Source organism: Bos javanicus, chromosome 7 (genome assembly GCF_032452875.1).
Source record: "Bos javanicus breed banteng chromosome 7, ARS-OSU_banteng_1.0, whole genome shotgun sequence".
Classification (NCBI taxonomy): Eukaryota; Metazoa; Chordata; class Mammalia; order Artiodactyla; family Bovidae; genus Bos; species Bos javanicus.
The window spans coordinates 41,818,336-41,833,027 of NC_083874.1; the positions used below are offsets into that span (position 1 = coordinate 41,818,336).

General features: G+C 36.4%; 1 protein-coding gene and 1 pseudogene across 1 annotated transcript; one reads left to right on the forward strand and one right to left on the reverse strand.

The window, feature by feature from the left end:
* Positions 1–2,664: 2,664 nt before the first annotated feature.
* Positions 2,665–3,735, forward strand: LOC133252035 (olfactory receptor 2T3-like). Its single transcript, XM_061424791.1, has one exon. The coding sequence runs from the start codon at positions 2,665–2,667 to the stop codon at positions 3,634–3,636; it is 972 nt and encodes a 323-aa protein (XP_061280775.1). The 3' UTR covers positions 3,637–3,735.
* A 9,781-nt stretch (positions 3,736–13,516) lies between these two features.
* On the reverse strand, positions 13,517–14,440 carry LOC133252034 (cyclin-C-like; annotated as a pseudogene).
* Positions 14,441–14,692: the final 252 nt, after the last annotated feature.

The following is a 14,692-nucleotide window of genomic DNA, read 5'->3' on the forward strand; positions in this document are numbered from 1 at the left end:
CTTTTGCTGCCATCTGGCTTCCTCTCTGCTATTCCAATTGCATGAAAATAAGAAACTGAGCAGAATCAGAAAGCTGAGTTGCTGATAACATTTTAAACTCAGATTTCTTTGAGTTTGGGAATCATATTAATGAACTTAGATACACAATTAGAAAACACAAATTGAATAAATGTTTCATATAAAGCTATAATGGGCTTTTAAATCTGGAGAAGAGATATGAACTGAAGATACAACACCTGCATCTTCAGGTATTAGTATATTTGTTATACTGTGGAGCATCTGAAGCAATCACTGGATGGCACAGTGTCACACACACAAAGTATGCAACTACAGAATGACCGCAGAATGTGTGAGGGGAGAAACACAGTTTTAAATCAGTTCTGGGTCAAGTTCTGACTTTGTTGTTTATATTCCCCGAAATACTTCCTTTCTGAAATTAAGATTTATATTTACAAAGAGAGAGAACATTTTAAATAAGCATGAAAAAGGAAAAACGTGATTTTAATCTGAGTAGTATATTTTAAACTTAATGTACCATATCCTTATGGAAAAGGAAGATTGATTTTTGATAGGTGCAGCACCCAAGTGGCAAACACATTCAATTCCCATGTATACCATGAGTGGAAATATACAATATAACTGGTAAAGTAAATGGAAAAACAAAAAACAAAATGGTGGATTATGAGAATGCCTTAAAAAAAGTAGAGTTCCAAGGATGAGCTGATGCCAAGTGTGGGTAATATGAATAAATACGAAACTTCAAAATTCCTCCTTGCTTCTCCAGTCTTGTTAGTTTTTATGCTTGTTTAATGCTATGAAGGGCTGAAGAACAAAATTTTATCCCAATTCCCTAACGTGAAAAACCTGATGATGTAACTTTCCCACTTTTTCTCCTGAATTTAAACATGATTGCCTTGGCTTTGGACTTGTAAAAGCAGCTTCACTGGTGTGACTCAGATTTACTCTCTCAAGGAACAGGAAGGACTTAAAAGGTATATGCACTATATTCTTTGCTTGTCTCATTCCTGGGATGTGGCTTGTTAGCATGTTTCCTCAGAAATTCATAAAGGAGCAAACAGTAAGGAGCAAAGACATCTGATTTCTGTTGCTATCCTTAATGTAATTCTGACTTTAGATTTCCTGAAGTCACACACTTTTATTTATTTATTTATTTTTGCTCTAAGTTCTAAACTCTAAATTTTGCTCTAAGTTCACTACATTATATTTTACTTATCCATGTATTTCAGATATTATGTGAACTTTTCCCTACAAATTTCTCTAAACTGGTGTGCAAATTTCTCTAACCCTTGAGACTGATAAAAAGTCTTTCATTGAGCACCTGAACTTTCCATAATCTAGAACTCTATCCCTAACTTAAATAAGTATAGGATAATTAGGTTAAGTATAATTCAGAAAGTTGAAAACTGAAACATTCAGGCAAAGCTGTTGTTGAACAAAACTGATAATTTATAGACAAGAGAATTTTATTAGTTTCCTATGAAAACTGAGATACAGGACTGGAGGGATCAAGATTGGGTTGCAGCTTTGTGTGTCGGTAAACCAGCTACTCCATCCAATCTCATTAACTCCTATCACTCACTCATTCACTGTGCATGAAATATCTAATATTTTAGACACTGTTTTGGGAGAATAAATGGCATGAGAAAAAAATGTTATTCAATTCATTCTAAACTAAAATAATTGCTAGTCAGGACGTATGTTACTTTTTAAAAAAATTCCTGTAAAAATCATTTGTCTAAATGAAACTTAATATATTAAATGCCTTAGATGTTATCTTGGGGCTTCGAAGGGGACCAAGCAGGACATTCCTGGACTCCTGCCCTTTATCGGCTCTGTATCCTGATGGCCCTCTTTGCTCTGTACAAGGTCCGCACACTGAGTACCCTTCTGTCCTGCACCAAATCTGTACATCTTCTGGCTCCCATATTGTATAAGACTGATCCCCTCTTGCTTTCTGTCCTGCATGAGGTCTTCACCTAGAGCTGCTCTCCACAGACAGGCTGAGCAGTCTCTGCTCTGATACCCATGGTGGTTCTGCTTTATGGAGCTTCATTGTGCAAGAAACAGTTGAGTAAATTGAAATGTTTAGTGAGGGAAGTGGAATTAATTGAAACATGAGAGAAAAATATTTAATGATATTTCAAATTTCAGTAAACTTAACTTATATTAGTACAATTAACAATATTAACATTGACATTAGCACCAGCTTTGACTTCAGTTTCTGAGTCCTGGATGGTCTACTGTGTCCAAAAGTGGAGTGGAAGCTTTAGTGAATGATTTCATTCTACATTCATATTGTGTTAAAACTTATTGTGTGTTTTCTACTCTAGTTTTCTAATCATCTTATGAGATGAGTCCTTTTATATTCTCAATTTGGGGGAAAAGTAAGTAATTTACAGAGTGTAAGCAACTTGTCTGTTGGTATAGTTGTCACCTCCCCAGGTCCGTTTCATAATCTCCTCAAAACTTGTGGCCAAAGTGCAACCTGGCCTTTCAGAAATTTGAACATTTGACTTTACATCAGTACAATCTCATATTAAAAAAAAATAGTTTTAAGTACTTTTTTGGAAAAATCTTAAAAAGTATGTGCATATGAAAATTTTAAAAGTGATGGCTCTTCCTTCTTCAGTGAGAACTGTAACCATGTACTCAGGGAGTCAAATTTCACAGAATCAAACGTCAAGTGATTTCATCCTTGTGGGGCTCTTTGGTGAAACCAAACATGCCCTCCTCCTCTACACTGCGACCTTCATCTTCTTCCTGATGGCCCTAGCTGGGAACGCCCTCCTCATCATCCTCGTCCACCTGGAGCCCCGCCTGCACACCCCCATGTACTTCTTCATCAGCCAGCTCTCCCTCATGGACCTCATGTACATATCTGTGACTGTGCCCAAGATGCTCCTGGGCCAGGTGACAGGAGATCATACAATCTCTCCCTCAGGTTGTGGGATCCAGATGTTCTTCTATCTGACGCTTGCTGGAGCTGAGACTTTTCTCTTGTCTGCCATGGCCTATGACAGATATGCTGCTATTTGCAGACCTCTCCATTATCCCCTGCTGATGAACCAGAGAGTCTGTGAATGCCTGGTGTCTGGATGCTGGTTCCTAGGAATGGTGGATGGTTTGTTGCTCACACCCATAGCCATGAGCTTCCCCTTTTGTCATTCCAGAAAAATCCTCAGTTTCTTCTGTGAGGCTCCTGCATTGCTGAAGCTCTCCTGCTATGACATCTCCCTCTATAAAATGCTCATGTACCTATGTTGTATTCTCATGCTCCTCATCCCCATTGTGGTTATCTCAAGCTCATATGCCCTCATCCTGCACCTCATCCACAGGATTAATTCAGCCAAGGGCCACAGGAAGGCTTTTGCCACCTGCTCCTCACACATGACTGTAGTGTTACTCTTCTTTGGTGCCACCATCTACACCTACATGCTTCCCGATTCCTACCACACAGCTGAGCAGGACATGATGGTGTCAGCCTTTTATACCATCATCACCCCTGTGCTGAACCCCATCATTTACAGCTTCCACAATAAAGATGTCACAGGTGCTCTGAGGAGCAGGATGCAATTAGGACTGAGCCTAGAGAAAGTTGTAAAGGGGAAAGTCTAGGAATGACCACGACTCTTTCAACTTTTATATTATCCCTCCTTTCCTTTTTTCTGCTTTCATTTGTCTGCTGTTTACAGGGTCCCCCAAACTAAGTCTAGTCATGTCTTTCTTCTTTCCTATGCCTGTGACATTTCTCCTCCATCCTGTTTATTCATCCTAATTTATCACATTAAATGTAACATTCTTATGGTCCTTTTATATATGAGTCCTTTTATCCTTTATGTCAACACTGACATAAAGAAAACTACACATAATGCCCTCTATCTCGTCTCACATCCCAAGTTTATCAATCATTTTAGTATGAGACTTGATTTTGAACAATAGCAGTAAAAGTGAATTACTATGAAGTCTTCAGGAACTTCTATATTCATGAACAAAATGATACAAGTGTCTAGTGTTTTGGGAATATGTGAAATTAGGAAAAAGTACATTTCCTCTGATTAACGTACAAGAACGAGACTTGGATTCTCAATTGTTGAGGTACCACCACTTGGAACAGAACTTTTATCTTGCTATCAAATATTAGACATTGGGTATTCTCATACCCCATACCTGCTGCATGTCAATTCTTTACATGGCATGTCAACTCAATGCTTTTGCTATTCGTTTATGATTATTCCTATAGTGTTACATAAGGAATTTGTCTGAACATGGAAATAACTCCACCAATGAGGGGAAAGAACCTGTATCTAAAAAGTGAGAGCTTTACCTAGAGGTAGGTAAATTTTTAGTTTTAGAAACTGCTGTGATTACATAAATAAAAGAAGCAAAACTGCCCAAACTGACACTAGCAATTAAACAATTTTAATCTTATTATTAACAATATCATTAGATAAGTCTTAGATATTATCTTTCCAATCAGTTTGATTTTTGTTTTAAATGAGTGTTTGATTTATGTATTTGTCATCCAGGAACACAAAGTGCAAAGAAAAACTGAAATATTGATTTTGAATTTACCCACAAATAGGGGGACTGTTGTGATTAGACGTAATCAAGTGAAAAAGAATTAGTCTTGAAGTTAGTTCAGAATCTGCCTCTTTAGTTCTCAAGAGCTATGTGGCATTTGTGAACTTGCCCAAGCCCTAACAGTTGCCTTATAATCACTTTTGAGATGGGGAAAGCAAAATTTGCTATTCAAGTTCCTTGACAAATACAGAGGTAATATGCACAGGCAGTCCCTAACACCTGTTGCAAACTGTGATTTCTATTCCCACCTCTGAATTTTCTACTCTTTTTATTTGCCTTCAAGTGGTGGAGCTGTGAGAGAGTGTGTAGGATCAAGGAGACCTCTAGCTAAATCCTAGCTTGCTACACAGCAGCTTTAATATAAAATTAATCCCCCTATCCCACTATCTTGATTTCTCTACCACTAATAGAACTAGCAACAGAACATCACCATGGTACTTTGAATATGAAGTGAATTTAATTCACTTGTTCAGTCCAGGGCTCACTCCCTTCAAGGGTCTGTTGTCCCGTCTTAGGTATGACTGGATGAATGTGGCTTTACCCCTGGCTCTGACTCTGTATGTCAGAGCCCTAGCCCTGCTTCTTCATGAGCATGAAGGAGCCAGTGTAGACTTTGTCACATGAGAAAAGCTTGTGAGCTGATGTTGAATTAAAGAACAGTATTGCTGGCCTTTTAAAATCTTTCTGTTAGAAAGGTCAATGTAAGTACTTGGTTAACCCATAAAACCATCTTGTAAAACATTTTTTTAATCTTTTTATCACAAATCTAGTATTTATCCAATGTTCTTTCATTTAATATCAGTGTCATTCTGCTAGTTAAACTCTTTGAAAATCTTCCTAAGCTCTTGGTTTATTTAATCATTTATTAAACCTTTATAGATTACTTGCAATGTTACAGATACTCTGAAGTTTGTGAGGGACAAAGCAGTGGCCAGAATGCAAGCCCTTATATCTAGGGGTTTATTTCCTAGTAGAGAAGAGAGCTGTGCAGACTTGGGATCCCAGTCATAAAAACTATGAGAGCCCTACAGCATCTAGTAGGGAACATCAGATTTGAACAGTGATCCCAAAATAAAGATTATATATTTGTAAAGAGACACAGGAACGCTTCAAAGAGGAAATGCTTGGGGCTGGTGCTGGTACACTGGGATGACCCAGAGGGATGGTATGGGGAGGGACGTTGGAGGGGGGTTCAGGATGGGGAACATGTGTACACCCGTGGTGGATGCATGTTGATGTATGGCAAAACCAATACAATGTTGTAAAGTAAAATAAAAATAATAAAAAAAAATTTAAAAAAAAAACAAAGAGGAAATGCTTGTAAGGAAATATGAGTATAAATGAAGCAGTGGAAATTTCAGAAAGCTGTAAATATCAAATTGAATATGCATGTAAAGTGGCATGAACATGGAAACTGTAAGAACACATATTTTACATATTATATGTATATTATTTGAATATCATATATACATAACATATACAAAATTCTTATTATCATTCAATTTTTGATTACTCTAAATGCAGAGTAAATTATGCACAATAATTATGTTCATATACTATTAATTTATATAAAATTAAATATATATTAAGTATATTAATAAACATTATGTTTACAATATTTATTCTAAAATTAGAGTAACTGGAGATTGGAGGAGGGCAAGGATAGAGACAGGCATACTTAAGAGAAAGTGGTTGTCCATCCTCAAGGGTGAGGTATGGGGATACCCTACTTGCATAAACAACCATCTGAAAGATTTCTGAAAGGTCTTCCTAAAAATTTTCCCCAGCTTTTCTACTTTTTAACAATTCCATCTGTGAACTAATTGAACAATATTTTTTATCAAAGAATAAAGCAAACCATCCTAATTTCTAGCCTTCTATATACTTCCAATCTATTGCATAATTGCTATAACAAAATTTTAATGAGAAAAATAGTATTGAAAAGCGTGTAAAGACTTTAAGGATGCATCTTATGGAATGTTTGCAAATGAATCATCCAGGGCCCATCCTCCAAACCTAGAATGAGAATTACTCTGGTGCCTGGAAGCTCTCAACCTGTTTATTCAAAACCAGCTCCTGCTTGCCAGGTAGTCATTATTTTGAATTTTATTTAAAAAATCATTTTATTGTTTTTATTCACAGATTTATTACCTGTTTTTGTACATCTAACAATGTCAATTGGTTTGGTTTACATATGGATTAATCATGTTGCTTGTATTTTTGCCTTTCTCTTAGAATCTTTTGTTATTATGTTTAAAAAATTAATCCATGTTGTTGAATCATGGATTTATTCATTTTCTGTATTGTATAAAATACAATTTTCTGACTATAATTACACATTCTTGTGCTGATGAATACATATATTGTCTTCATTTTTTTAGCAGTTATGAACAATGCTGCTATTTTTGTATATGTGTCCTGGCGGTATGAATTCTTATATCGCATAATCAATAAACAGTTCACAGAATCATGTAATTTTCTGGCTCCCCTAGTGATGTCCTTGTTTACACTGCTGATAATAGTTTATGATTGTCTGTGGTTTCTCTTTTATTTCTTGATCATTTTCAGCAGAAGTTTATCAGTATTGTTAGTCTCTTTGAAGAACTGTCATTTAGTTTGTTGATGTGCCTTATTATACGTTTTGTTTCTTTTACTCTCTTTGGTTTACGTTTGCCATTATATGACATATTTTCTTTTTTTAGTTTTTTAAAAAATTTATTTTAATTGGAGGCTAATTACTTTACAATATTGTGGTGTTTTTTGCCATACAATCACATGAATCAGCCATGGGTGTACATATGTTCCCCATCCTGACCTTCCCTCCCACCTCCCTCCCCATCCCATCCCTCAGGGTCATGCCAGTGCATTAGCCCTGAGCACCCTGTCTCATGCATCGAATGTGGACTGGCGATCTATTTCACATATGATAATATACATGTTTGTTAGACTATTTTTTTTATTCAATGACTTAAACACCCTTTTAAAAAATATCATATACAATGCTACATGATATTTTTTAAAAGGATGTTTAAGTCACTGATTAAAAAAATAGTCTAACATACATATTTAAACCTCTAAATTTCCTTTTACTTGGTGCCTTTGAAGTATCCTATAGGGCTGATATGTGAATATTTTATTTGGCCCAAATATTATTTAAAATAATATTTTATCATCTACAAACACGTGAGGCATTCTTATTTACGTTTTAATGCATTCTGAATTCAAACTCTGAGTACAGAGATTTAATCTTCTGAAGTGTTTTACACCGTATATTATGGGCCTCGTGTGATCATTTTTTTGTGAAAATTCTATATTCTCCTCTGTCATTGAATGTAGTGTTTTTCATGTGTTCATTTGGGATTCTGATGTTTAAATTTATTAATTTTTATCTATTTCTTCTGTCTATCATAGAGAAGGGAATGTGTTATAATCCCCCTGCTGCTATTTTGTTCTCTCTGTAGTTTTTTGTTTTGTTTGATATATTTTCTTTATGTTTAGTCACTAAGTTAAGTCTGACTCTGCAACCCCATGAACTGGTGCTGACTGGGCTCCTCTGTCCTTGGGATTTCCCCAGTAAGAATACTTGAGGGGGTTGTCATTGCCTTCTCCAGTTGATGTGTTTTAGGGATATTTTATTAGGTTTATAAAACATTTTAACAGGCTATCATACAGTTTATTATGTTTAAGTGACTTTCATTGTATTTATTAATGAATTTTCCTTAATTTGTCCAATGAACCAACTTTCTTCTGGTTTACTTTGTGTAAATCTCTCTCTCTCTCTTTTTTTTTTACCTCAAATTTCTCTGCACTATGCAAAGCGCAGTTAGGATTTTAAGATAGTTGAACCTCATTTTTGCACTCCCAGTTCAGTTCAGTCACTCAGTTGTGTCTGACTCTTTGCAGCTCCATGGAATGAGCACGCCAGACTTCCCTGTCCATCACCAACTCCCGGAGTTTGCTCAAACTCATGTCTATTGAATCAGTGATGCCATCCAACCATCTCATTCTCTGTCATCCTCTTCTCCTCTTGCCTTCAATCTTTCCCAGCATCAGGGTCTTTCCCAATGAATCAGTTCTTCGCATCAGGTGGCCAGAGTATTGGAGCGTCAGCTTCAGCATCAGTCCTTTCAATGAATATTCAGGACTGATTTCCTTTAGGATGGACTGGTTGGATGTCCTTGTAATCCAAGGGACTCTCAAGAGTCTTCTCCAACACCACAGTTCCAAAACATCAATTCTTCTGGACTCAGCTTTCTTTATAGTCCAACTCTCACATCCATATATGACTACTGGAAAAACCATACTGGTACTGACAAGATATACCTTTGTCAGTAAAGTGTTGTCTCTGCTTTTTAATGTGCTGTTTAGGTTGGTCATAGCTTTTCTTCCAAGGAGCAAGTGTCTTTTAATTTCATGGCTGCAGTCACCATCTGCAGTGATTTTGGAGCCCAGAAAAGAAAGCCTGTCACTGGTTCCATTGTTTCCCCATCTATTTGACATGAAGTGATGGGAACAGATGCCATGATCTTAGTCTTCTGAATGTTGAGTTTTAAGGCAAAATTTTCACTCTCCTCTTTCACTTTCATCAAGAGGCTCTTTAGTTCTTCTTAGCTTTCTGCCATAAAGGTGGTGTCATCTGTATATCTGAGGTTATTGATATTTCTCCCAGCAATCTTGACTCCAGCTTGTGCTTCATCCAGCCAAGCATTTCACATGATATACTCTGTGTGAGAGTGAAAGTAAAGTCTTTCAGTCATGTCCGACTCTTTGCAACCCCACAGACTATACAGTCCAAGGAATTCTCCAGGCCAGAATACTGGAGTGGGTAGCCTTTCCCATCTCCAGAGGATCATCCCAACCCCAGGATCAAACCCAGGTTTCCTCCATTGCAGGTGGATTCTTTACCAGCTGAGCCACAAGGGAAGCCCAAGAATATTAGAGAGGTTAGCCTATCCCTTCTCCAGCTGATCTTCCTGACCCAGGAATTGAGCTGGGGTCTCCTGCATTGCAGGCAGATTCTTTACCAATTGAGCTATCATGGAAGCCCCTGCCTAGAGATTAAATATGCAAGGTGACACTATACAGCCTTGACGTACTCTTTTCCCATTTGGAACCAGTTTGTTGTTCCATGTCTGGTTCTAACTGTTGCTTCTTGAGCTGCTACATATTTCTCAGAAGGCAGGTAAGGTAGTTTGGTATTCCCATCTCTTGAAGAATTTTCCACAATTTGTTGTGATCCACACAGTCAAAGGCTTTGGCATAGTCAATAAAGCAGAAATAGATGTTTTTCTGGAACTCTCTTGCTTTTTCCATGATCCAGCAGATGTTGGCAAGTTGATCTCTGGTTCCTCTGTCTTTTCTAAATCCAGCTTGAACATCTGGAAGTTCACGATTCATGTACTGCTGAAGCCTGGCTTGGAGAATTTTGAGCATTACTTTACTAGTGTGTGAGATGAGTGCCGTTGTGCAGTAGTTTGAGCATTCTTTGGCATCACCTATCTTTGGGATTGGAATGCAAACTGACCTTTTCCAGTCCTATGACCACTGCTGGATTTTCCAAATTTGCTGGCATATTGAGTGAAGCACTTTTAACACCATCATCTTTTAGGATTTGTAATAGCTCAACTGGAATTCCATCACCTCCACTAGCTTTGTTCATAGTGATGCTTCATAAGGCCTACTTGACTTATTCCAGGATGTCTGGAATATGAGTTGCATATTTCATTAATGGGATATTCCATTAATTAATCCATTTTAATTGATTAATTCCATTAATTAATGGGAGTTGTACTCCCAACTCATATGCTATTCCTGTCTGATATATTTTAATCTCTCCTTTTTAACAGACAGAGGACTTGAATAGACATTTTTTTCCAAAGAAGATAAACAGTTAACCAACAGGCATATGAAGTGATGTTCAGTATCACTAGTCATCAGGGAAATGTAAATCCAAGCCATAATGAATCTTCACCACACAGTTGTCAGATTGTCAGAATGGCTTTAGTCAGAAAGACAACAAACAACTGCTCGGAAGGATGTGGATAAAAGGGAAGACTCTGGCACTAAGGTGTGACTGTAAATTGGTGCAGCCAGCATGGAAAACAGTATGGAGATTCCTCAACAAATTAAAATAGAACTACCTTTACATCCAGCAATCCCCCACCTTGTTATTTATCTGAATTAAAAAGATATGTGCACCCCTATATTCATTGCAACATTATTCACACTATCCAAGATATGGAGGCAGCCTAAGTGTGCATTAATAGATAATGAATAGAAAAAATATTATATATATATATGTAAATACCACTCAGCCATTAAAAAATGATAAAAATTTGCCATTTGCAGCACATGGATGGACTTAGAATGTATTATGTTGAGTGAAATAAGTCAGACAGGAAAGATAAATACTGTATAATTTCACTTAGTTATGGATCTAAAAACAAAACAAATGAACACATATATCAAACAAACAAACAAACCTGAAATCATAGATACAGAGAATAAACTGGGGGTGTGCCAGAGAGAAGAATATAGGGAAGAAAAGAAATACGTGAGGGACAGTAAGAAGTATAAAATAAAAATTAGTTGTAAAATAAATCAGTCAGGGTGTGAAATTTATAATGTAGGGGACATGGTCAGTAACTACATAATATATGGTGACAAATCAAAACTAGACATATCATGGTGGTCATTTTGAAATGTGCAGAAATATCAAGTCATTATGTTGTATAACAGGGATTACAATAGTACAGTACATATACACAATGGAGTATTACTCAGCCATTAAAAAGAATACATTTGAATCAGTTCTAATGAGGTGGATGAAACTGGAGCCTATTATACAGAGTGAAGTAAGCCAGAAGGAAAAACACCAATACAGTACACTAACACATATATATGGAATTTAGAAAGATGGTAACGATAACCCTGTATACGAGATAGCAAAAGAGACACTGATGTATAGAACAGTCTTATGGACTTATGTACATAAGTCCCCAGTCTTATGGACTCTGTGGGAGAGGGAGAGGGTGGGAAGATTTGGGAGAATGGCATTGAAACATGTGAAACGTCATGTATGAAACGAGATGCCGGTCCAGGTTCAATGCACGATGCTGGATGCTTGGGGCTGGTGCACTGGGACGACCCAGAGGGATGGTGTGGGGAGGGAGGAGGGAGGAGGGTTCAGGATGGGGAACACATGTATACTAATTAAATAATTAAAAAAAAAAAACCAACATTCAAAAAACTAAGATCATGGCATGCAGTCCCACCACTTTGTGGCAAATAGATGGGGAAACAATGGAAACAGTGAGAGACTTTAAAAAAAAAAAACAAAAAAACTTTTCAAGTGCATTCATCTGATTGTTTTCCAGAATATCTATGTTTTGTTATATAATAAATATTTTCAAACAAAATCAAAAAAAAAAAATAGTACAGTAGCTCAGTTACACTTCAGACAGTCAAGCAAACTCATAGCAAAGACGTCAGATTTGTGGTTACTAGAGACATAAAATTAAGTGAATGCAATCAGAAGGTATAAATTCTCATTATAAGATAAATAGTACTAGGGAAATCATGTTTGTTGCTGTTGCTGTTGTTATAGTTCCTAAGTATGGTCTGACTCTTTGCAGCCCCATGGTCTGTAGCCTGCCAGGCTCTTCTGTCCATGGGATTCCCAGGTAAAACATGATAAATATTAATGGAATTAATATTGATGTATGTTATATATGAAAGTTATTAAAAGTAAATCCTGATTCCTCATCACAAGGACATTTTTTTTTAAGCTGGAGAATGTATTTTTATTCTTGTAGTTTTATACTAGGAAGTCAACATTTAATAATCCATTATTCACAATTGAATTATAAAAATTTTTAATCCTTAAATTGTACAAAAATATCCTATGACTCCAAATTTTATCACTCTATCAAGTCTGAAAAAAAACTGATCATGTAATTTAGTAACTTCTACAGACAGCAAAGTCCCACTGACTTAACATTTAGTCTGAAGTCCTACACTCAGATGAGAATTAAGAACAGCCAGTATCTAACTGGCCTGAAACCTGACTGTGCTCCTGGCTCAGGATTCCTGTAGTAAATCTGTAAGTCCACACTGAGACACAAAAATAAACTAGGGTGTGTATGTCATATAAAAACTTCACAGTAAAAATAACAAAAGTGTTAGCAAATTTCAACCATATTACAGTTTTCATCCAATTAGCTTTCAAAATGCCTGATTAACTGAATTAAATGCAATTTTTAAAAATGTTTGCCCAGCATTTCAAAATGGTTGTGGAGTATAACTTTTAAAATGTCAAAGTATACTGTACATATTGCACTTTTCTGCTAGGCTGGGCTGGTATCCTCCATGGCAAGATACCAAAACTACTGAATAATTACACTTTAAAATCATAGGTAATTGATTCATTTCCCTGAAATCATCATCATCATTATCACCAAAACCTTCCAGGATTTTGTAAGATATGATTCTTTAAATACAATTTAAAATTTTAACTTAAAGAGGGAAAAAAGAAGACCCTAATATATTTGACTTATTTCCTTTTTTGGTCATTCAGTGACAAAAGAGAATTTTAAACAAATTATGTTTCGTGTTTTTTGGCTTAATAAAAAGTTAAAATTTCCATTATCCAAATTAAGAAAAGTTTTACTAATCAGAAGCTATTAATTTTCAAAAGTCTATGTATGTCTGTCTGTAGGTCCTCTTAGAACCTTTCCAAACTTTCATAAACAATAGATTTTGATCAATTATGTATTAGAATCAAGTTAGGTAAGGAAAACATTTTGCAAAAATAAAATCACTTCCTAATATGCTTGACAAACTATTCATTTTCACTTGTGTTCCATTGAAGATATTACTGAAATCTGCCCAATGGTTTATTTCCAACTGTGATTATTTCCACTATGAAGTTCTTCAGAATGTTTTAAGATTGGCTGTAGCTAGAGTTCTGACTTCCATCTGGACCCTGCTCTCCTTCACTGTTTGGAGGTGATTTTGGTTTCAGCATCTTACTAAGAATAGTTGCCATCTCTTTTCTCTCATCAAATTTTTTCCACTGCTCATACAACTTTAAAATAACCCTGATTATTTCTAAAATCTTCTCCATATCCACAGAAAGCTCACGAAACCACTGTCTGGCATCTTTCTGCTGTACAACACAGGCTACATGCAGGCAAGCTAAAGCTATCATGAAAGGAGGATACAGTAGGCAAAGATCCATTCTGTAGGTATCATTCACTATCCTCCATGCATGGGGAAGCAACACGTCTTCTTGGCCCATGTCCTGTACATACTAGAGCAAAGGGATGATAGATTAAGCAACAATCCATTAATTCTAAAAGATAGAATTCACATTCTAATACGTGGTTCATCTTATAAGGAAATTCCTTTGGCATATGAAAATCTAGTTTTCAATACACAAGTAGCAGCAGCAATCAATCTTGTATTTGAGACTACTCCAAATTCCTCTACTTTGGATGCCAAAAACACACATGTAGGAGCCATTAATACAGGATCTATACTTTTCAGAGAATATCTTGCATAGAATCTCTTGAAATAGACCTTAGCAGTGGCAATGATTTGTTGTCTTAATTTAAGATGTTCACCTAATGCTTGGATAACATTTGTAAAAAATATCTGTAATTTCCAATACTCTTCTTCCGAGAGAAACTTTAAATCTTTTTGGTGTTCCTTCAACAGATCTTGTTTATCCAAAATCCACTGTAAATAGTGGGAGCTCTGCCAAAAGTTCCCTGCCATGGAACACAGCTTGCTCTGATAAAAAAGCACCAGCCAGCGGAGTGGCCCGCGGAGCGACCATAGACCCAAGCCTCCCGGTCACCGCGCTCCTTGATCTGATGGCCTCAGCTCCGCTCCATGGCGGCGACTGTGAGAGGAAGAAAATAGCACCCTATTCTCCTTCACGAGGAAATTTTTAAAAATTTATTTAATGTTTTATCTTTATGAGATCATGTAATATCACTAAATTTACTGTTGTTATAATTTCATGATGTATGTAAGTCAGATTTATGCTCTACAAATTACAAAGTGCTGTATGTCAATTTTATCTCAA

Coding starts and splice junctions, on each gene's coding strand:
- LOC133252035 (XM_061424791.1), top strand. CDS start 2,665: ATGTACTCAGGGAGTCAAATTTCACAGAATCAAACGTCAAGTGATTTC.